The 21,729-nt window shown below is 34.0% G+C and overlaps 1 protein-coding gene across 1 annotated transcript in view; it reads left to right on the forward strand.

Moving 5' to 3' along the window:
• The window catches only part of LOC308658952 (solute carrier organic anion transporter family member 1B3-like), a gene marked incomplete at both ends in the record, with an annotated part of 78,878 nt that extends 59,986 nt beyond the window's left edge, over positions 1-18,892 (forward strand). Inside the window, 5 exons of the mRNA XM_081311907.1 lie at positions 1,364-1,529; positions 3,660-3,844; positions 9,720-9,784; positions 11,800-11,917; positions 18,682-18,892. Of these exons, the coding sequence (XP_081168033.1) occupies positions 1,364-1,529; positions 3,660-3,844; positions 9,720-9,784; positions 11,800-11,917; positions 18,682-18,892 (745 nt within the window). The remainder of the gene's footprint in view (positions 1-1,363; positions 1,530-3,659; positions 3,845-9,719; positions 9,785-11,799; positions 11,918-18,681) is intronic.
• Positions 18,893-21,729: the final 2,837 nt, after the last annotated feature.

Genomic DNA, 21,729 nt, shown 5'->3' on the forward strand with positions numbered 1-21,729 from the left:
TCCTAATCTTGACTGCCAATCGTTCCCATCCACCAATACCTACCATTATGGCAAAACAAAATACAGTGCACCTAGAGCTTTGAATTTCAAAAGTAAAGGAGACTTATGGATCATGCAATCAAACCTGCTTTTATCTCTTCCTTTATTGTGACCTAGAGAAACTGTTCCTTGCTTGGAGTCACACAACAACCTCAGACTGACTGTACATTACACATTTAGGTCCCAGGGCTTCCTGGTTGTGAGGACAGGCTTTAGCCTAAAGCCAGTTTAATGGAGCAAGTATAGTCATGGGTTGTCTAAGTATAGTCAAATATAAGTTTTTAGAAATGTGTCATTGGTCTATTTTATCATTGTGTAAACACAGTCCAAGACACTCGTAGCATCACTAGGTGGTAAAATCATGTACCACCTTCGTATGTGTAGTCCATTGTTGACTAGAACATCACTGAGCAGGACAGGACTGCACAGTAAAGTTAGTATTTGAAAGATGTCAGTGTTCTCCATAATTTTGTTGATTGCCTCCTTTAAAATGAATGTCCTCAATTATTATCAAGATTTTTATAAAAACAAAAGAGTAATTTCTAAAATCTGTAAGTAGAAAATCAATTATATAAATATGTATTTTAAAACTTTAGTCATGTTATACAATTACATTTTATAATTTATACCTTATTATATATTAAATTATAAAGCACGTTATAACTTCATTTTAAAAATATATGGAGCTTTTCTAGTCTTTCACAACTGATTTTATTATTTTTTTTACTTCTCAAAATTGATCCTTACTGGTTCTTCTTTGACCATAAATAATTCTTCCCTTATAAAGTTAAAATATAGATTTTCTTTAAAAAGTTAAACCTACTTAAATAACATGTATGGAGTCATGCGACTTTTTACAGTGAGCCGGGAGGAATCTCAGTTTAATGCCATTATCTTACTGAAGAAAAATCAAGTTTCAGGAAAAAGAAATGATTCATCTAATGTGAAATTTCCTGATTAGAATACCAAGATTTTTTGCCTAAGTATTCTTTGCTACATATTCTTTTTGGTTTCTTTTTTAAGTTTTACTTTTTCTAGGTCATAAATCATGTCTTGATAGAGATGGAGGGTGAAAAAGTGAATGAGCATTAAAACAACAACAACAACAACTTTGCTGCTTTGGCATAGTCCCTTTAACTATCTCCAACTTAAAAAAAAAAAAGGAAAAGAAAACCTCACTCTCTAATTTCTTTTTTCTTGTTCTCTTTCCTCCTTTGTCTTCTCTGCCACTTCCCTTCCCCTCCTCCTCATCTTCTTTACTTCCTCCTCCTTCCTCCTCTTCTTTTCTCTGTCTTTCTGATATATGTCTATCATGTATTTCCAGAATTAATCCAGTGGCATCTCATATAGATGTACCACATTCTTATTGCAACTCAGACTGCAATTGTGATGAAGATCAATGGGAACCCATCTGTGGGGACAATGGAATAACTTACATTTCACCTTGTCTAGCAGGATGCACATCTTCAAGTGGCCAGAAAAAGTCTATAGTGAGTATTAATTTTTAACTTTCTCTACTATTCTTAATCAAAATCACAGATTAGACTTAACAAAAGATATAAGAAAAAGATTTTATTATTATCTGTCTTTCTGATGCCTGTGTGAACAAAACTTCATATACAATCCTGCTTGGAACACAATCAGCTTTATCTGTTACGTGAACTCTAATTTGAGATTACCTTACTGTTTTTGCCTTGAGATTGTCAGAATATGACCTTTCTGGAATATGAATGCATTTAGGGTCTCTAGGAAGCATCTCATTTTACTGAAGCAATGATTTCTGTTAAGTTAGAATTACTTTACTTTTCAGAAGTTACGGGAAAGTCCTGAGCAGCTCATTTTTCAGCACTACCTGCCTTACTAGAACAATAATCTCTATATAATTTTGTATATAGATTTTGATGAGTTTAATTCTGGACTCACTATCCTTTTGACTTTCCAAGAAATAATCATGGTTTCATGCTCATTGATTGCCCATTTCTTATCTTCTTCTATTTCTTATCTTCCCCAAAACCAAAGGCTCAAAACATTCCCTTCCATGTGAGCTATGGGTTCTGCCCAGCTCCCTGGGCAATTCCTCAATAGTTGGAGATCATTTGTGAAATTTCTCATACCTCCAATCTACTCCACATCTTACCAATATGAAGAATCATCTCCTGGGCCCTTTTCTTATCACCAACATAAGCAATATAACCAACTATGATTGTTGCTTTCTGCCATATCTGTGGCTGGTTTTCAATTTTTTTCACCATTCTCTTACTTACAATTCTAATTACACAATGGAAAGGCATGAAAAACTTTGAAGAATTAAGCACCCTAGATTCTCTGAAGCTGGGCCACAACTTAAGAAACTTGGACAAATATGGCTCAAAGATCATCCTTAAAATCCTACATTTCACATTTGTGACTGCAGTGCCTTTCACTGAGAGGGCACCCATTGAACCCATGGTCTTATTTTGTCCATTTGGTAAAGCCTGGAGAAGGCATATTAGAAAACTCAAGAGAGTTCTATCTACCTACCATGGTCACATTATCTTCCCTTTTAAAAATTACTACCAAGTTCCTCTCCTAATTTCTTAGTAATAACAACACCTCTCTCTCTACTTTTAATTAACTTTTTATTTTAGAAGATTTTTTTATTTGTCCCATCTCTTCTGAAGTAAGGATATTTATATCAAAGTTTTGTTTATAGTTGCCCAGTAGAGGAGTCCTCCAATTTTATTCCTAGTTGAAAAACAAGTAACAAAGTAAAAATCCAGGAAAGTAAAGCTTGTTGAATCATGCAAGTATGGATTCAAATTATTCCTCAGTTCTTCCTTCAGTAATTGAACTTAGCAGTAGATTCAAGGTTAACTTCTTTTAAACTTTAGTTTAGCCTAGAATCAGAAAGAATTTTTTAAAGCAACCTATCTATGAAAATGACTTGCATGATCAAATTTCTAAAATAATATATTTCTAAGCATTCCCTTTCTGTGCTCCAACTGTTAGTACATTCCATTGTGTTGAATCTTTCTGGCCATAATATCTTCTGTTTTATTATCTGTCACTATACTTTTGGATGTCAATTTTGCTTATCAAAACAGAATTTCAGCACCCCTGCCTAGCTTCATTTCCCTTGGGCTTTTCTCATTCTTATGGGTAACTTTAGTTTCAATTTTTGGCCCCTCCAAAAACTATTACATTTCTATATTCTCTAGCGTTATACTTTTATCAGGGACACTTTGTAGATATTGTCAAAGAGAATGAGTAGTCATAGAAAGTAAAATTGGGTGAAAGAGAAGTATTTGGAAAAATGTGTATAAATGATGAAATTGTATACAGAGAAAAGTATATACAGGAACTTATATACAGAGTTTCAAGCATTAATTTCTTCAATTATTTCCTAACTTTAAAATTAGAAATGAATTAAGTTTTAACTGTGAATTGCATTTTCTTATCTAGAAAAAAATCCAGGAAACTATTTTGACTGTATTCTGCAACTGTATTTTTAGAATTTTTTAAAAATGGTAAATATTTTAGTTTGACTGGATAAGATCTCTTTAAATATAATGAAAGGCATCTATAGCATTGTCATATTTTAAAAATGTTTTCTGTAATGTTTCAAAACTGTTTTTTTTTAGGTCTTTCATAACTGTACTTGTATAGAAGGGTCTAATTTCCAGAACACAAATTATTCAGCCCGTTTGGGTGAATGCCCAAGAGATGATAATTGTAAAAAAAAATATTACTTCTATTTAACTACACAAGTCATAAGTTCTGTTTGCACTGCATTGGGATCTGCCTCATTTGTCATGCTGCTTGTGAAGTGAGTATGACTTTTTGAACCACTTTTGTATATACTGCACTATAAAGACACCTAATGATATACATATTTTTCATAATGTATCTGGGACCCAAGTTCATATCTTGTTACTTAATTATTTAATAATGCATATTCTTTAGGATTATTGTGATAATTTGATGCTGTAATTAATAATGATTTTGTCTCTGATTCTTCTGACATCTAGATTCCGTATTTTCTCCTCTTGCTAAGAATATTAAGACCGAATTACTGACTTCCACTTCAATTGTAAAAGAATCTTTCTAGATTCTAAAAGAATTCTTCATTTTATATTACCTTGTATCCTAGTAGGCCTGTCAGTGTGAATCATCTATTGATTTCATTGAAAGAAAACATTTGGGCACCAGATAGATTTAAGCATGTGGTAGTAACATGCCAAACCTAATTGACTGTGGCTGCTGTAGAAAGAATAATTTTAGGGAGGCAAGAAACAATAAGTTATATAAGAAGGCTATGCCAGCTGTCCACAAGGTGGGGGTTCATTGATGATGGTGATGGTAAAGGAAGTGGAAAGTGAAAAGTTTGAATTTCAGTCATTTTTATCTTTTTCTCTTTCCTTCTTTGTTTCTTTGTTCCTTCCTTTGCTTTCTTATTATTTTTTTTTTGGCCAAGGCAAATGGAATTGGCTGATAAGTTGGATGTAACATATGGGATAGAGAATTTGAGGATGACTTCAAGGTTCTGGTCCAATATCTGGTAGGCCCATGGTACTATTGGGCAAAAAGTAAAGACTTGGAAGTGTAAAGAAATCAAAAACTGCAAAGGAGAAAGAAGCAAAATTCAGAGGCAGAAGGGCAGAATGTCTCCTTGTCTAAGCTGCCGGCTTCATTTATATCAATAGGTTACATTAGGCCACTGGCATTAGTAGTACATTATTGTTCATTGTGTCATTAGGCAGGTTACAGAGTTAGCAACATTATGCAGCTTATTCCTCAATTACATACTATAGTTTCAATGTGCACATGTTAGGAGCTTTGTGTAGCTCTCAAGAAAGTCCATCATTTAAAGCTACTATTATGTGGACAGCTTCAGGTGCAGCAGAACTTGGTGAAGCATTGTGGTTGTCTGACAAGAGAGTTTCTTTATTCCAAGGAGCTCAGTGCCTGAGATCAAGGTTGGGGCTGATAAGACTGTAGCACAGAGCCTCCTCATGCAGGGCATTGATATAGCACCTAGGCATTGCACATTTTTAGTTATCTTACTAGTTCCTGGGAAAAAACTGCAGAATATTCCAATTGTGGGAAACGAAATGCCTTATTATTCCTTGAAAGTTTTCGCACCAGAGGAAATTCACTGTCTTGTACATTTCCACTGTCAGAACCCTTACAAGAGAGGAACAGGTTGGAGGAAGTGGAGAAGCAAGGACCTGTTCTATCTCTATAAATCTGAGAAACCTGTGAGGTATCTAGTGATAGCATTGCTTATATAATCTGACATAGAGAAAAAAATAAAACACTGGAATCAGAGGCACATTCTTTTTGGAAGCAGGAACATACAGATGGTATTTAAAACTATGACAGTGCTGAGATCTTTCTATTTGAACTCAGATAGAAAGAAGATCCTAACACCAAGACCCAGGCATTCTAACTTCAGAGATTAAGAACAGGAAGAGAAACCAGTGAAGGAAACTGAGAAGGAAGTTTTATGGGGCATTAGAAACACTAAGAGAGGGCCATGACCCAGAAGCCAGATGAAGAAAGTATTAAGAAGGAGGGTGTGAGCTACTGTGTCCAGGGCTGCTGAGAAATCATAGAATTAGGGACTAGGAAGTGACCCTTGTATTTCGTGATGTGCTGGTAACTGTTAGCTTTAACAAAAATAGTTTATGAAAATAGGAGGGTTAAAGGCTGTTTTTAAAAGCATCAAGAGAAAATGCAAGAAAGGAAAATGTACCTAGCCAGTAGAGAAAACTCTTTTAAGAGCAGTGTTATTAAAAAAAAAAAAAAGCAGAAAAAAAGGTGTGGTAGACAGCAAGGCTGTGACACCAAGAGTTCTGTTTATGTTTAAAGCTAGATATGCTGATGACATTTACCAGATAGAGGAGAAGGAAGCTGATAACACAGGAAAGAGAACTTTTACAGAAGAAAGAAGAAGGAAATATGAACAAGAACACCGTTTTACTCTGTAATAGAAGGGAAGATAGTCCATGTTGGTAAAGGCAAGTAAATATGTAGTCTTAGTTATGTAAGAATACTAGAATCCTTTTCTAGAATCCTTTTTTCTGAAATACTAGAATCCTTTTTCTGAAATACTAGAATCTTTTTTCTGAAATAAAAATCAAGGTAATCAGCTGAGCATGAAGAAGAAAAAGTTTGAAATAAGATCAGGAAATGTGAGTGAATAGTCTTGAAGACTGGGAGAAAAAACAATACATCTGAGAAAATAAACACGTAAAATATAATAGGATTATATGGGGACACCACCAGGGATTTGTGCTTATGAATTTAAAATTAGCCAAGCCAGTATTTTTTGAAGGATTTCCTCCAGACAGTGCAGTAGGAAAGGCAGAGGGTAAATGAAAATATTTTTGATTATACAACAACAAATGAGAAGAACAAAAATGTCCAGTGTGTATGCAAAGGAAACATCATGGTGAGGAAGGAAGTGAAGAGGTAAAAATGGAGATTTTCCGTGAAACCATTGGGGGAGTCAAGATTCTGAAGAGTCCTGTGGGGTTCAGATTGTTTTGGGGTAGTATATTACATGGAGTGAATTTAAAATTTGGGGGTAGTTATGAGGAGAGGGATGCTCAGAATGGGGAATTAGAAAAGTGTGTACTGATTGGTCTGTCTCTAGGGTGGAGGAGAAGGGTAAGAACTTGAAGAGAAGAGGTCAAGAAAGTGGAAGATTATTGGGAGGACTGTGTGTGGATATGAAAATAACTAGTAAAGTGGCAGAGAGTTTTAGAAAAAAATGAAAGAGAACCTAAAACTAAAATTGTCAAGGAATGATGGGAGTGGTGGTGTGCAAGTCAATTGATACCTTCAACAAGGAGGCTTGGGAATCTGATGCTACAGCATATTAGGGGAGCTAGATGGCTTTCAGAGGAGATAGTTGGATCTGAAAGGGGTAAAAAGCACGAGAAGGACACATACATTTCAAGCCCAGTCATACACAAAGTGTGGGAGAAAAACAACCATCTCTTGGAAAGAGAGTCACAGGGAGACAGCAGGCTTTCTTTAGAACAGGAAAGTGGAGGGACTGTGAAGAACGTTAGGTCTAACCATTTTGCTAGTGATAGACTACAAATTCCAGTGGGCAAAATGGAAAGACTTAAGTGGTGAAAAAGAAGTAGGATAATGGATGGGATTAGGGGTGAAAATGTGAGAATCATGATACCTAAAGAAGATCCAAATTTTGGGATTCTACTAGTAACCCAGGGATGTGAGGAGTCATGTAATCTTATGACTAACTAAATATTAATTCTAAATGGCCCAAAAGAGGACAGTGGGTTTTTTAAAATTTTTTTTAGTTGTTGATGGACCTTTATTTTATTCATTATTTATATGCAGTGCTGAGACTCAAACCCAGTACCTCACACATATGAGGTAAACACGCTACCACTGAGCCACCACCCCAGCCTGAGGGTAGTGTTTTTTTTTAACATATATATAAGTGATTTGGATTTGTTTAGGAATAAGCAGAGCTTTGCTTCAATCTTTTGCATACAGGAAGATAAGCATTCCTTATGCTGTCTATTGGTAGAGTTTTTAGGTCTTACTGATAATTATCTCCAGAAACAATAAATCCTGATGACTGCCTGTTAGTAGAACAACAGAGGATCAATTCAAATTATATTTGTTGTATGTAGAAGACATTCTTCAATCTTTAAATAAAAATAACATATTTAGCTTCTTGGGGTGTTTTCTTGAGAATTCATCCTAAGAGAGGCCCATCAAAATACTGAGATGTTCAACATCAGATATGAGGTCACACTGCAGTGACAAATGCTTTACATGATAATGATGTGAGCATGTGAATATGAGCATGGGGATAGGGAACATCACTATCTAGCTAGGTGTCGGTGTACATGCATGTGAATGTAGGACTGTGTGATTGATTGTTATATGCATGTCAATATATCACAGACATTTATTATTTTCACTGAATTGTTGGAGCTTTCAAGTCCTCTTTTAGGAAAATATTATCCCTATGTGTAGGTCATCCCGATTCTGCATGCTCATTCTCTACCTGGGTGAAATTCAAAGTTGATAAAACTTATCATTTTGCCTCTTGTGTTTCTATGTGTGAACCAACTACACCCTTTGAAAATCAGCTATAGTGGGAAAAGGCAGTTCAGGCATTTATCAGACACCTAAGGCAGGAATAAACTGCAATTTCTCCCTTGAGAAATCTTATATTTGAGAGAGACATTTCAATGGACAAGTTAACTTCCCCTTCCTGCTGACTTTTTCTTCTCCCTTATGCATGAAAACACCTCCTTGAATAACAGGCATAGCTTCCATACCCACAGGAGAACTAGCAAAGCATCGCTGCTCTTTTTATCACGGCCAAAAGTAATTAAAAGTTATTTTTTCCTAGTATATATGTTTGATATGTATTTTGTGTTATGCTATATTTAATTTAATATTTGCCCTGTTTAACGTTATAAATTCTTTCAAATACTTTTTTCCCCTTTAATATGAGGTTTTACTATATTGCCCAGGCTGGTCTTCATCTCCTGGGCTCAAGCAATGCTCCTGCCCCAACCTCCTGAGCAGATACGACTATAGGTGTATGCCACTGCACCCAGTTTTCTCTAATACTTTGAGAAGCTCAACAAATAGTAGCTCTCTCATATGGATTAAGAGGACAGTATATGTAAAAAAAAAATTTGAGGTTCAAAGGGCTAGTTCATTGTATTACAAGATTCTCACAACACATAAGCACTATTATCCAAAAGAAAGGTTAAATGATTTCTCCAGGTTACTTAGTTGACATGAAATGTCATTTATCTCTCTATTCTCCTGAACAAGTACTACTAACATGACATCTCCTAGGAGGTGCTTAATGTTTGTTAAATGATCATGTCTACTTAGCTCTTGGAACAAATAATTCAAGGCAAAGAATACAATTTTTTATTATTCAATTCAATATTTCAGTTAAAAGTGGGATTTTTGAAATACCCTCACTTCTCCCAACTCAGCCCACCACTTAATGCTGTCTTATTTAATGTATATTATGTTATCATGGATGATGGTAATAACATCTCACTGAACACAGATCAATGGAATTGTGGAAATAACTTTCTAAATGCAAGAGCAAGTGAAATTCTAACTTAGGATACAAATGTTCCCTCTGCTTTTAAGATGATAGTTAAATACACTAGACACTGGAATACAGATAATTTTTTTTACTCTTCTGGCTGCATTACATAATTTGTGAAATATATTAGTAAAATTTTCTGTTAATATTAATGACATAAATAAGAAGCAAAAGAGGTCTCCTACTTGTACCCAGGTAACCTAGATAAAAGGATCTGCTCTTTTCCTCTGGGCTGTGTTGACTGAATAGACCCTGTTAAAGATCGTCTTTGTGGGCATCCTAATGTTACTGTTACTACCACTTTCTCACAGGAATTTCAGAAGGATTGAATGTAAAACTGTTTGACAAACTGTCTTCAAGTCATAAAATATTAAATGATTAGGGAATAACAATTATTATCACCTAGGTGTTTGCCTTAAAAGATTGAAAATATAATAGTACATGATATAATATGGGCCATTCACTTGAGGGTTTTCATTCAATTGTGAAAAAAACTACACTGAGAAACATTTATATTGAACTCAATTTGGTATTTTAAAGATTTTTAAGTTTCTTTGCCTTTATCTCATTTCAGAAATGTTCCACCTGAATTGAAATCACTCGCAATGGGTTGCCATTCACTGACTATACGGACACTAGGTATGAGAAATATATTAAATTCAGGATTTGTGTAAAAATTCAAAAACTGAAAGTAATTAATTTGCAACTATAAGAAAGTAGGACTCATTTCTATTTTTGTGGTAAATTAAAAAGACTAAGAGATAGAGGAAAGCCAAATGATCTAAACGAGAAATTGATTACTGATTCTAGTTAAAGTCAATCTGTTAAGAACAAGGAGTTACATTTGTTTCGCACAGTATGAAACAAAGGCAAGCAGTTCCTAAAGCTTTGCTGCCTAGAAATATTTCTTCCAGGTAGGCAGAGTGAAGGATCTTTCTTTTAAATATGATGTAGGTAATGCCTAAAGCAGCTTAAGAGTTCTGGGAATTTGGCTAAGCTGAATTTGTGTGAAACAACAGAAATTCACATTAATTGTATAGGTCTGCAAGGCTGGGCAGCCAACTTTGACCAGATGTTAAAAATCCAAAAGGGAATGAACTCAGACTCTAAAATCGGGCACCTTTGGTTAAAAGTGTCCCAAATAACAAAAGTTCAGGAAATCATGAATTTTATTGGCAAGATTAAATTAAATTTTATTGGAAAGATTAAAAATCTTCCTAAATATTCAAATGAGGTGATTCCTCAGAGTTTTAGGAAATCATCCTCTCTTCCTTATTGCTGTGTGCTAATTATATACCCACATGCCTATTGCTATTTTAACATCTTCATTTTCAAAGGGTGGCTGCAAGTGTTTGAAATCTATAAATTTATCACCGATTTTCTCAGTTTCTCAGTACCACTTTTCCACAGATATCAGATCTTTTTTTTTTTTTTTCATTTGGTACCAGGGATTGAACTCAGGAGCACTGAACTACTGAGCCACATCCCCAGCCCTACTTTGTATTTTATTTAGAGACAGGGTCTCACTGAGTTGCTTAGTGCCTCATAGTTGCTGAGGATGGCTTTGAACTGGAGATTCTCCTGTCTAAGCCTCCCAAATGCTGGGATTACAGGCATGTGCTACTGCACCTGGCCAGATACCAGTTCTTATCTTAGAAGATTTCTCACTCTCAGAAATTGATATAGGTTAAAAGCAAATGGAATCAGTAAAAATGTGAAGTACGATCACTGGTATTTATTACATGACCAAATAGTACCTGAAAATCATAATCAACATGCAAAAAAGAACAAAGTAAAATCATAAAAACCTTAGTTCTACTATCTGAGGCATAGATTTCTACTAAAAATTTTTGATCAAATTACTCATGCTTAGAACTGAGTCAGTCTGAGACTTTATTAAAATAGCAGCAAGAACAGATGGATACTTCTGCAATAAACAGCTTATGTGTTCTTGTCTAAGCCCTCACTTAGATAGCCTAGATCAATTTATGAGGCATTTAAAAATGCATTCAATCAATGGAGAGGAAATACTGGATTGTGGGTTTTTATGACACCAAGAAAGGGGAAATGGAACCTAAACCCAGAAACAAGTTTAACATGCCAGGAACCAGGTACTCTGTGAAGTGGATCTTTACTTCTTTGGGCCTTCACTTCACTAGGAATCCTGGAGTAAGCACCTTATTTATTTATTAAAATAGAGTAGGAAAAACTCCTGCCTTTGAAGCATTTGAGCTGAGTACTTTACCCATTCTCAAAAAAATTATAATTCTGTTCCCACTGTTTCAGCAATTTTTGCCTAAGAAAAATTACATATGAACCAACATAACTTCCATGTTTTACTAACAACCTTCTCTCCTTTATCAGATATCAGTTGATTGGTATTATAAGAACAGTTTGCAGATGGATAATGTTCCTTCTTTTTTATTGTATGTTGGGAGAGTGAGGGCAGATAAAAGATGCCTATTATGTTACTTTATAGTGTGACTTATTCCTAATGAAATCTTGATTCTTGCATATATTTAGACCAAATCGATGGAAGAGCCCTACAATTTTTTTTAACTTTTACTTACTCCAAAATGAATCAATGTAGAGTACCACATAGCTACATTTGAAATATACTCCTTGAATTAATAGCTTCTCATATCATGTTGCAGGAGGAATTTTAGCTCCAGTATATTTTGGGGCCCTGATTGATAAAACATGTTTGAAGTGGTCCATCAACAGCTGTGGAGAACAAGGGAGCTGTAGGGTATATAATTCTGTATTATTTGGGTAAGTTGTCATAAATATATTTTATGACTTTTCCTTTGACTATATTAGTTTCTAAGGTATGTAATTTTCAGTATATTAATAAATTAATAATTAAATGAACCATAATTTAATAAGCCCTTACATTGTCTTCTGTATTGTATCAGCCAACCTAGTTTGTCTTTTTAATGTTCATAAGAGCTGTAAGAAATTGATGTTTTATATTTTTACCCTTAAATATGAAGAAATTAAGATTCAAGAGTAAAAAGTAACATGTCCCAAAGCTAAGATTTTTGCATATTTTTTGTTATTTAAAAAAACTTTTTTTGGGAAAATATGTATTTCTTTATATTTGGATTCTGTAGGAAGACATATAATGGAGAACTGGGGTTCCGTTCATGCTTAGGGGGAAAAAAGAGGAAAAATGCCTTTATAGTCTTCTATACATTGGAAGAGAAATTTTGTAAGTGCTATAAGAAAAACTGGAATGATAATGTGGGAAAAAAACTTGCAATTATATCTTTCATGTTTTTCATATTTTTAGTTGTACATGGACTGTGGGAAGCCGTTCTCACACGTGATTGGGCACCTCCCTGACTGGGTGTGAGGCGTTCTGGCCAAACTGTGTCAGAACTAATCCCCACCCTTTCTAGGTGCGAGAGCCCATTTGTGTGGGGGTGTGACTAACCATTGACCCTGAGACCAATCACTGACCCTGACCTTGGAATGCTGTCCCCCTCGACCTTCTTTGGATGGAATTTTCCCCTGAATTTCTTGTTCCCCAATAAAAGGCCATCCTCTGGCGTGCTCTCCCTCTCTCTCCTGATAGTCTCTTGTGTAATCTCACTGCTCCACCCGGTGGCTCAAGGCAGGAGCCAGAGGGAGAGCTGTCTCAGACCTGGTCAAAGAAAAAGGTAATTTGAGTTTATGTGTGTTTATTTTGATCTCACTAGTTAACTTCCATGCTTAGAACTTCTAGTATGAAGCTAGCGTGCTGGTCGCATGGCTGAATGGACACCATAACTTTATTTTGTTTATTTATTTTTTTGTGTGGTGATGAGGATGGAACCCAGTGCCACATGTGTGCTAGACAAGTGCTCTACCGCTGAGCCAAAAACCCAGCCCCTTGCAATGATATCTTAAGCCCTAAATAAAATTAGCTGCAAATTTACATATTGTCTAATTATAAACTACAAGTATTAGAAGAACTCATCGTAATTTACCTTGAAATTATATATGAAGCAGGAGTATGTTCTAAGTATGACCAAAACTCCAAAAACCATAAGAGAAAAAAAAGATAAAATATTTTTAAAACTCTGCATAAAAAAACTTATTTTAGCCAAGTTCAAAGAAAAAAAGATTAATTTTAAAAAATTCCAACTTGTAACAAAGACACAATAAAATGACCTAAATATATAAAGAGTTCTTAAAACCATTATTTGTGCCTACATTTATTATTTCTCTTTTGGATGTTCAGTTGGTCCAGTACTATTTGTTGAAAAGACTGTCTTCATTCTATTTTAATGCCTTTGCTCCTTTGTTAAAGATCAGTTGTCCTTTTCTGAGCTCTCTATTCCTTTGATTTATCTATTCTTTCACCAGTACCACACGGTCTTGATTCCTGTAGCTTTATGGTAAGTCTTGAGGTCAGGTATTGTCAGCCCTCCAACTTTGTTCTTCAGTATTGTTTTGGCTATTCTGGGTTTTTGCCCCTCTACAAATTTAGAAATTAATTTGTTGACATCCACAAAGTACTTCACTGGGAGTTTGATGGGTTTGCTTTGAGTCTATGGAACAAATCGGGAGAATTAGGCATCTTGACAATATTGAGCGTTCTTGTACAAGAACATGGGATATCTCCCCATTTATTTAGTTCATCTATTTCTTTCATTAGGGTTTTATAGTTTTCTTCATACAGATCTTGTATACACTTTATTAGGTTTGCACTAGTATTTCATTTTGGAACTGCTTATATCAGTGGTAACATGTTTTAAATTTCTAACATGATATTTAGAAAAATTTGGCATATTAATGATGTATCCTATAACCTTACTATAATCATGTATTACTTCAGGAGAGTTTATATCTATTCTTTAAGACTTTCTACATAAATAACTATGTCATCTCAAATAGTTTTTTTTTCTTCCTTCTCAATCTGTATACATTTTATTTGCTGCTTTTGTTTGGTTTGGTTTGTTTATATTAACTAGGCCTTCCCATATAAGATTGAAAAGCAGTGGAGAGGGAACTCACTTTCCTTATTCCTGACTCAGTGGAAAGTTTTAATTCATTTTGCTTACATATAAGCATGCATGAGCATATGTATGCATGGATATATTCCATATAAAATCAAATACATTGTTTCTACTATTTTGAATAAGCTGTTATCTATTAGATCAATTAAGAATAAGAAAAAGAAAAAAGTTTTTCTTTTACTGTCTTTTTTTCTGATGCTCTTTCTTTCTTTATATATACCCAAGTTTCTGACCTTTAGAAATGCCTTGACTTACAATGGAGTTCATTGTAAATTGAAAATACTCCCAGACATCATAGCTTAGCCCAGTTTACCTTAAAGGTTCTGAGAACACTTACATTAGCCTACAGATGAGCAGAATTATTTATTACCGAACCCATTTTATATAAAATATTGAATATCTCATGTATGTACACAGGTGGTTTTTTGTAGCCATGAGGGGATGTGAAAACACAAAATGCAATAACCAAAGAATACTAGCAACATAGTACACTGTCTAGTTTTGGTTGTCAACTGATAATTATGTGGCTGACCAGGAGCAACAGCTTACTGCTGCTGTTCAGCATCATAAGATAGTATCATACCACATATCACTAGCTCAGGAGGAGATAAAACTTCAAAATGCAATTTCTACTGAATACATATTGCTCTAACATTATTGAAAAGTTGAAAAATAGTAATCCAAACCATCATAGTAAAGGACTACCTGTATATCATTTTCCTTCTCAAAGAAAAACTTATTTAATTGTGGAACCAACCTAGATGCCCTTCAATAGATGAATGGATAAAAAAAAAAACTGTGGTATATATACACAATAGAATATTACTCAGCATTAAAAGAGAATAAAATCATGGCATTTGCTGGTAAATAGATGGAGTTGGAGAATATTATGCTAAGTGAAGTAAGCCAATTCCAAAAAAACAAATGCTGAATGTTTTCTTTGATAAGTAGATGCTGACCCATAATAGGTGAGGGGGGAGCATGGGAAGAATTTTGGATGAGACAAAGGGGAGATAAGGGAAGGGAGGATGCATGGGGATAGGAAAGATGGTGGATTGAGATGGACATCATTACCCTAGGTACATGTATGAAGTCACAAATGGTGTTACTCTACTTTGTGTACAACCAGAGAAATGAAAAATTGTTCTCTATGTGTGTACTATGAATTAAAATGCTTTCTGCTGTTAATGTATAACAAATTAGAATAAATAGCTATTTATTAAAATATTAAATAAGATTTTTTTTAAAAAAAGAACTTATTTAATATTTTTGCAAGGCAGGTCTACTAGCAGCACATTCCATAAACTTTTGTCTGGAATGTCTTTATTTCTATGTTGTTTTTTTTTTGAGATAGGGATCTCTAAAATTTTATTTTGATGAATTTTAAATGGATGAATTTTTCTGCCCAATACTTTGAATATTTCACTCCATTTTCTCCTTTCTCATATGGTTTCTGAATAAAAGTCAAAAGTGATCTTTACTCCTCTATAGGTAAGATGTCCCCCCCCCCCCACTGTTTTCTTTCAGGATCTTTTCTTTGATTTTCTGTAATTCAAAAATGTTATAATTAGCTATAGTTTATTTAAATTTTTCCTTCTTGGTGTTCTCTGAGCTTAGTTGATCTGTGGTTTAGTGTCTGACAATAATTTAGGAAAATCATAAGTCATTATGGTTTCAAACTATTGTTTCTTTCTCTTCTCCATCTAGTATTCCCATTATACATATTTAGATAGTTGTTCCAAGGTTTTTTTTAAAAAAATTTATTTGTTATTTTTAGTTATACATGACAGTAGAATGTATTTTGACATATTGTATATACGTGGAGTATAACTTCCCATTCTTGGGGTTGTTCATGATGTGGAGTTACACTGGTCATGTATTCATATGTGAACATAGGATGTTATGTACAATTCATTCTACTTTCTTTCTCACTCCCATCCCACCTCCTTTTCCCCAATTCCTCACCTCCAATCCAGTAAATGTCCTCCCCTCCCTCCAGCCCACCTATTATGAGTCAGCATCTGCATATCAGAGAGAACATTTGGCCATAGGTTTTTTGAGATTGGCTTATTTCACTTATCATGAAAATCTCCAGTTCCATCCATTTACTGGCAAATGCCATAAACATCATTGTTTATTATAGCTCAGTAATATTCCATTGTGTATATATACCATAGTTTCTTTATCTATTTATCTATTGAGGGGAACCTAGGTTGGTTCAATAGCTTGGCTATTGTGAGTTGAGCTGCTATAAAATCGATATGGCTATGTCACTAGAGGATGCTAATTTTAAGTCCTTTGAGTACATGCTAAGGAGTGGGATAACTGGGTTAAATGATGATTACATTCCAAGTTTAATGAGGAATCTCCATACTACTTTCCACAGTGGTTGCACCAATTTGCATTCCCAATAGCAATATATCAGTGAACTTTGTTTCTCACATTTTCCTTCCAATATTTATTATTACTTGCATTCTTGATAACTGCCATTCTGTCTGGAGTGAGATGAAATCTCAATGTAGTTTGAAGTTGCATTTCTCTAATTGCTAAATATGTTGAACACTTTTTTCAAATATTTGTTGGCTAATTGTATTTCTTACATGAAGTGTCTGTTCAGTTCCTTGACCCATTAAATGATTAGGTTATTTGTGGGGGTTTTTTGGGGGGTATTAAGTTTTTTGAGTTCTTTATATATCCTAGAGATTAATGCTCTGTCTGAGGTGACAAAGATTTTTTCACATTCTATAGGCTCTCTCTTCACATTTTTGATTGTATCCTTTATTGTGAAGAAGCTTTTTGGTTCATACCATCCTGTTTATTGATTCTTGATTTTACTTCTTGTGTTTTAGGACTCTTGTTGAGAAGTCAGTTCCTAAGCCTACATGGTGGAGAGTTGGGCTTACTTTTTCTTCTAGTAGCACAGGGACTCTGGTCTAAAGCCTAGGGGTTTAATTTCATATTGCTACATATGGATTTCCATTTTTCCAAGCACTGTTTATTGAAGAGGCTATCTTTTCTCCATTATATGTTTGTGATGCATTTGTCTAGTATGAGATAACTGTAGTCATGTGGGTCTGTCTCTGTGTCTCTGTCTATTCTGTACCATTGGTCTACAAGTCTATTTTGCTGCCAATACCATGCTGTTTTTGTTATTACTGCTCTGTATTTTAAGTTCAGGTATAGTGATGCCAACTGCTTCACTCTTCTTGCTAAGGATTGCTTTAGCTATTCTGGGTCTCCTATTTTTCCAGAAGAATTTCATGACTGCTTTTTCTATTTTTATTAAGAACATTATCATAGTCTTAATAAGAATTGCATTAAATCTGTATAGTACTTTTGGTAGTATGGCTATTTTGACAATATTAATTCTGCCTATCTAAGGTCTTCTTCAATTTCTTTATTTAGTGATCTATAGTTTTCATTGTAGAGGTCTTTCATCATCTGTTAAATTGATTCCCAATTATTTTCTTTTCTTTGAGGCTATAGTGAATGGGATAGTTTTCCTAATTTCTCTTTTATTTGATTCACCACTGATGTATAGGAACACAATTGATTAATGGGTGTTAATTTTATATCCCGCTACTTTACTGAATTCACTTATGAGTTCTAGAAATTTTCTGGTGGAATTTTTTTGGGTCTTTTAAATATAGAATCATGTCACTGACAAATATGGATATTTTGAGTTCTTCTTTTTCTATTATTTTCTCTTTAATTTATTTCTTCTAATTGCTATGGCTAATTTCAAGGACTATGTTGGGTAGATGTGGTGAAAGTTCTTGGATACTCTAGGGCTTTTTTTGTCTTTTTTCTCTTTCCTTTTTTAGTTTTGAAGTTTCTTTTGAAGTATCTTTAAACTCAGAATTTCTTGTCTCAGCTGTTCCATCAAAGGTATTTTTCATTTCTGTTTCAGAATTTTTTACCTCTAGCATTTTTCCCCTTTGGTTCTTAGGAGAATTTCCATCACTCTGCATGAATTACCCATCTGTTCCTGCATTCTGCTACTTTATCTATTAGACTCCATAGCAAGTTAATCATAGGTATCTCAAATTCCCATTCTGACAATTCCAACATCCCTGACAATCTATGGCTAGTTTTTAGTCTTTCTCATGTTCTTCAAATTGTTTTTGCCTTTAGTATAGACTTCTGATTTTTTTTTCTTGACAGCTAAACATAACTCATTAGGTAAAAGAGACTGTGTAAATAATTATTTAGGAGAAGGGGTGCATTCCACAGTGCTCTGAAGAAGTTCCAATCTTTTAATGGGTCTGGATCTTTGAATTGTGAACTTCAAGCATATTTGTTAGTACCTCCCCCATCTCCTAGGTGGGACAGAATGGTTTTAGGGGATATAGATTTGGATGTTTTTCTTCCTTCCAAAATACCCCAATGAAAGAGTCATTACAATTGTTGCCTTTGTAATTTTATACATAATTTCAAAGAAAATTTTTTCCAGTAAAGCCTGCATTCTAGAGAGAAATATGTTATTTTGTAAATGTAAAATGATAATCGAATCTTTTCTATCTCTTTTCATAGATACGTCTACCTGGGCTTGATAATACTGTTAAATGCTCTAACACTTATTTTATATATTGTATTAATTTATGCCATGAAGAAAAAATATGAAGGAAAATATACCAAGGCATCAGAAGACAGAGAAAAAATCACTGAAGAACCAAATTTAGAACCTTTAAATAACAATGGATGTGTTGTGCCTTCTGGAGTAGTCAAGGAAACACACAATTAAGGGAAGAAAAAGATACTTCTGCCGTATTTCCCAAACGCTTTATTGATGCAGTAAGATACTATTTTTTAGTTTCTGGTTCTTTCACTGAGAATTCCTGCACTCTACATATAACGTAAAATTGAATAAGTATATGAATTTGAGTGAAACAAATTGCAAATAAAAAGGAATGTAAGCACTCACAATTAGGATGTAAGTAAGCATTTGTAGTTAAGATTAGAATATATGATCCATATAGATTTAAAGTAAAAGGTTCAGTAAGTGTACAATAGAACAAAATGTATTCACTCAGTTAATTGTAACTCTCAATAAATCAAGTGGCTAGAAAATGTGTAGAGGTAAAAAAAAGAGAGAGAGAGAGAAATTAGTAGCCTCAATAAGGAGAAAAGCCTGGTATCTTAAAAAAAAAAACAACAACAGTTTGGATGATGTCACCCAAGGCTAAAGTCTAGCCTGATGAAGGATTTATGCAATCATGACAATTGTTATTCATGTTAAGTCATATATTTCACAGACTTTATTAATTAAAATTTTGAAATTGTGTTTGATGAACAATCCTGATGCATCTTCTTCCTATTCCCCAATAAAATACTGCTGAAAATAGAGATATTAAAAATTCACAAGCTCTAATTGTCAGAAAACATATGACAGAATGGAAATTGCTACTGAGTCAAAAGAAATTGAGTAAGAAAAACTGACTTGAGAAAGTAAAGTCTGTTTAACAGATATGTCTTCATTCACCTATCTTTTTTTTTCTGGCAGAAGTGAAGTCTTCCAGATAACATATAAGCTATCGCCATTTTTACATGGATTTTTGTTTGTTCTTTTAGTTGTTTTTGATACACAAAAAATTATCTTTCACTTTTCTACAAGCAGACCAAGAAGTAAAATGAATGAGAACAAATCCTTGAATATTGTATGTTCTGGTCACATTGGCTGTAGTAGAATGAATGCTAGAGACAGATTGTAGTTTTTAAAAATTGTCATTGGTTAAAAGTTTTTTGTTTGTTTGCCTTAGAAACATCTGTGAATTAAAAAAAATACAGTTATACACTTGTTCCAAAGATTCTTATTCATAACATCTGATGCAGTCTGGACGTTCCCTTTTAACCTTTTAACTTCAATTTTTAATGAGTTCTTGATAAACAGAAGACAAAGCACAGGAAAGGAGAAGATGTATCATACAACACAAATATTGTTGTGGAGTAACCGGCACCCCGCCAGGGCAGTTTCTTGCTCAAGAGGGGATAACCCACCTGAGAAAAATAAGAATCTGAAATAGTGAAGATAAAGAGTCAGAGCCAGGAAACAGTTTTAAAAGGGGAAGTGGAGAGTCTGATAGTTTCTTCCAGTCCACATAGGAGCTGAAACAGAATGAACTAGGAAATGGCTCAGGTCCTTTATTTAAGGGAATACATCAAAGGCAGGGATGAGGTTTCAGAGGGAGGAGGCTTCCTTCTGGGTGTGGCAGGGGACTTGCAGCAAACTTCTTGGCAGGCCACACCATTCTCTGAGAGGCTGTGTGTCTATTTGGCTGCAGCAGATCACCCCATCTGTGGTACTCTGTAGAACCTTACAGGGCTAGGCAGAATGTCACATGTACCAGGTGCTCTCAGACAGCAGGAATGCCGCTGTGAGTGCCCAGATACTAGACTTTCTCACTCAATGGCTTTGATGCTGGTTTTAGTTCTCACACAGTTCACAGGTGGCTTCCCGTAAAATATCAGATGACATGAGTGTTTGCTGGAATCTAAGAATTGGTCTCAAATTTATATATATTTACCTGTCTGCAGACTGCAAAACTGAGAAAAGATTTATTAAGTAGAAATTTGTGAAAAAAAACACCCACATTTTAGTGGGTGGAATATCACAAGTCTTATATTGGTGGGTACAGTATAATAAGTCTTAGTAAAAAGAAAAAAAATGGAGATTTTTTCAAATATAGTATAGCAAATAAAGGGCAACATCTTGGAATATTTACTTAATAATTATTGAATGTCAACTATTTATCAGACCAAATGAAATTCAAGAATAATTAAAAATAAAAGAGGACATTCCTTTATTATTTTACACTTTAAATGGGATAATGAACATTAAAATTTAAATAATAAAAATTATAATTTTATAAATTTTTTAATTTATAAATTTTTATAAATTGTACATTTCAGCTTAATAAATGTGATATATGCAATAAAGGAAAATGAACATTAAAAATATCTCATTTTATTTGATCTACTACAGAATCCAAGAATCCAGAATAAATGCTAATCCTTAATTCAATGACATTTTTAAAATAGAAATATAAATCCTAGTGGGGAAAAGACCATAAATTTGGTAGAGAGATAAATAAGGAAAGTTTTCAAGGAAGTAAAATAAGGTAAGTGTGTCATTTAAATATATAGTGAATATAGTGGATGATGACCAAAAAAATCAAATAATTGATGATGAAGTTATATTTGAAATTCTCTAAAACTGTAGAAGATAAAGATAGACACAGAACATGAAGAAAGAAGTTAGAAGAGAAATTAAAGCATCAACTTAAGAAATCTGATATTCTTGAGAGAAATCAGAATTGGAAAAGAAGCACTAATCAAAGAAATGATGGAATACCTTCCTTCCTGCTATGAAGAAAGATGAACATATAAATTGAATTTTTTTTTTTCATTTGCACTATGTCTTCACACTTCTATCCATTTTTATGCAATGGACCTTTGAAATATTTCTCTCTCCTGAAATGCTTTGTTTCCACTTGAATCCTGCTCAGTGTTTGAATTATGCTTCCTTCAATGTTTCTAATATATTCACTTATTAAAAATTTCTGATTATATCTATAGCAATAT

Source organism: Spermophilus citellus (assembly GCF_964194105.1).
Source record: "Spermophilus citellus genome assembly, chromosome: 10".
In the NCBI taxonomy this organism is placed as follows: domain Eukaryota; kingdom Metazoa; phylum Chordata; class Mammalia; order Rodentia; family Sciuridae; genus Spermophilus; species Spermophilus citellus.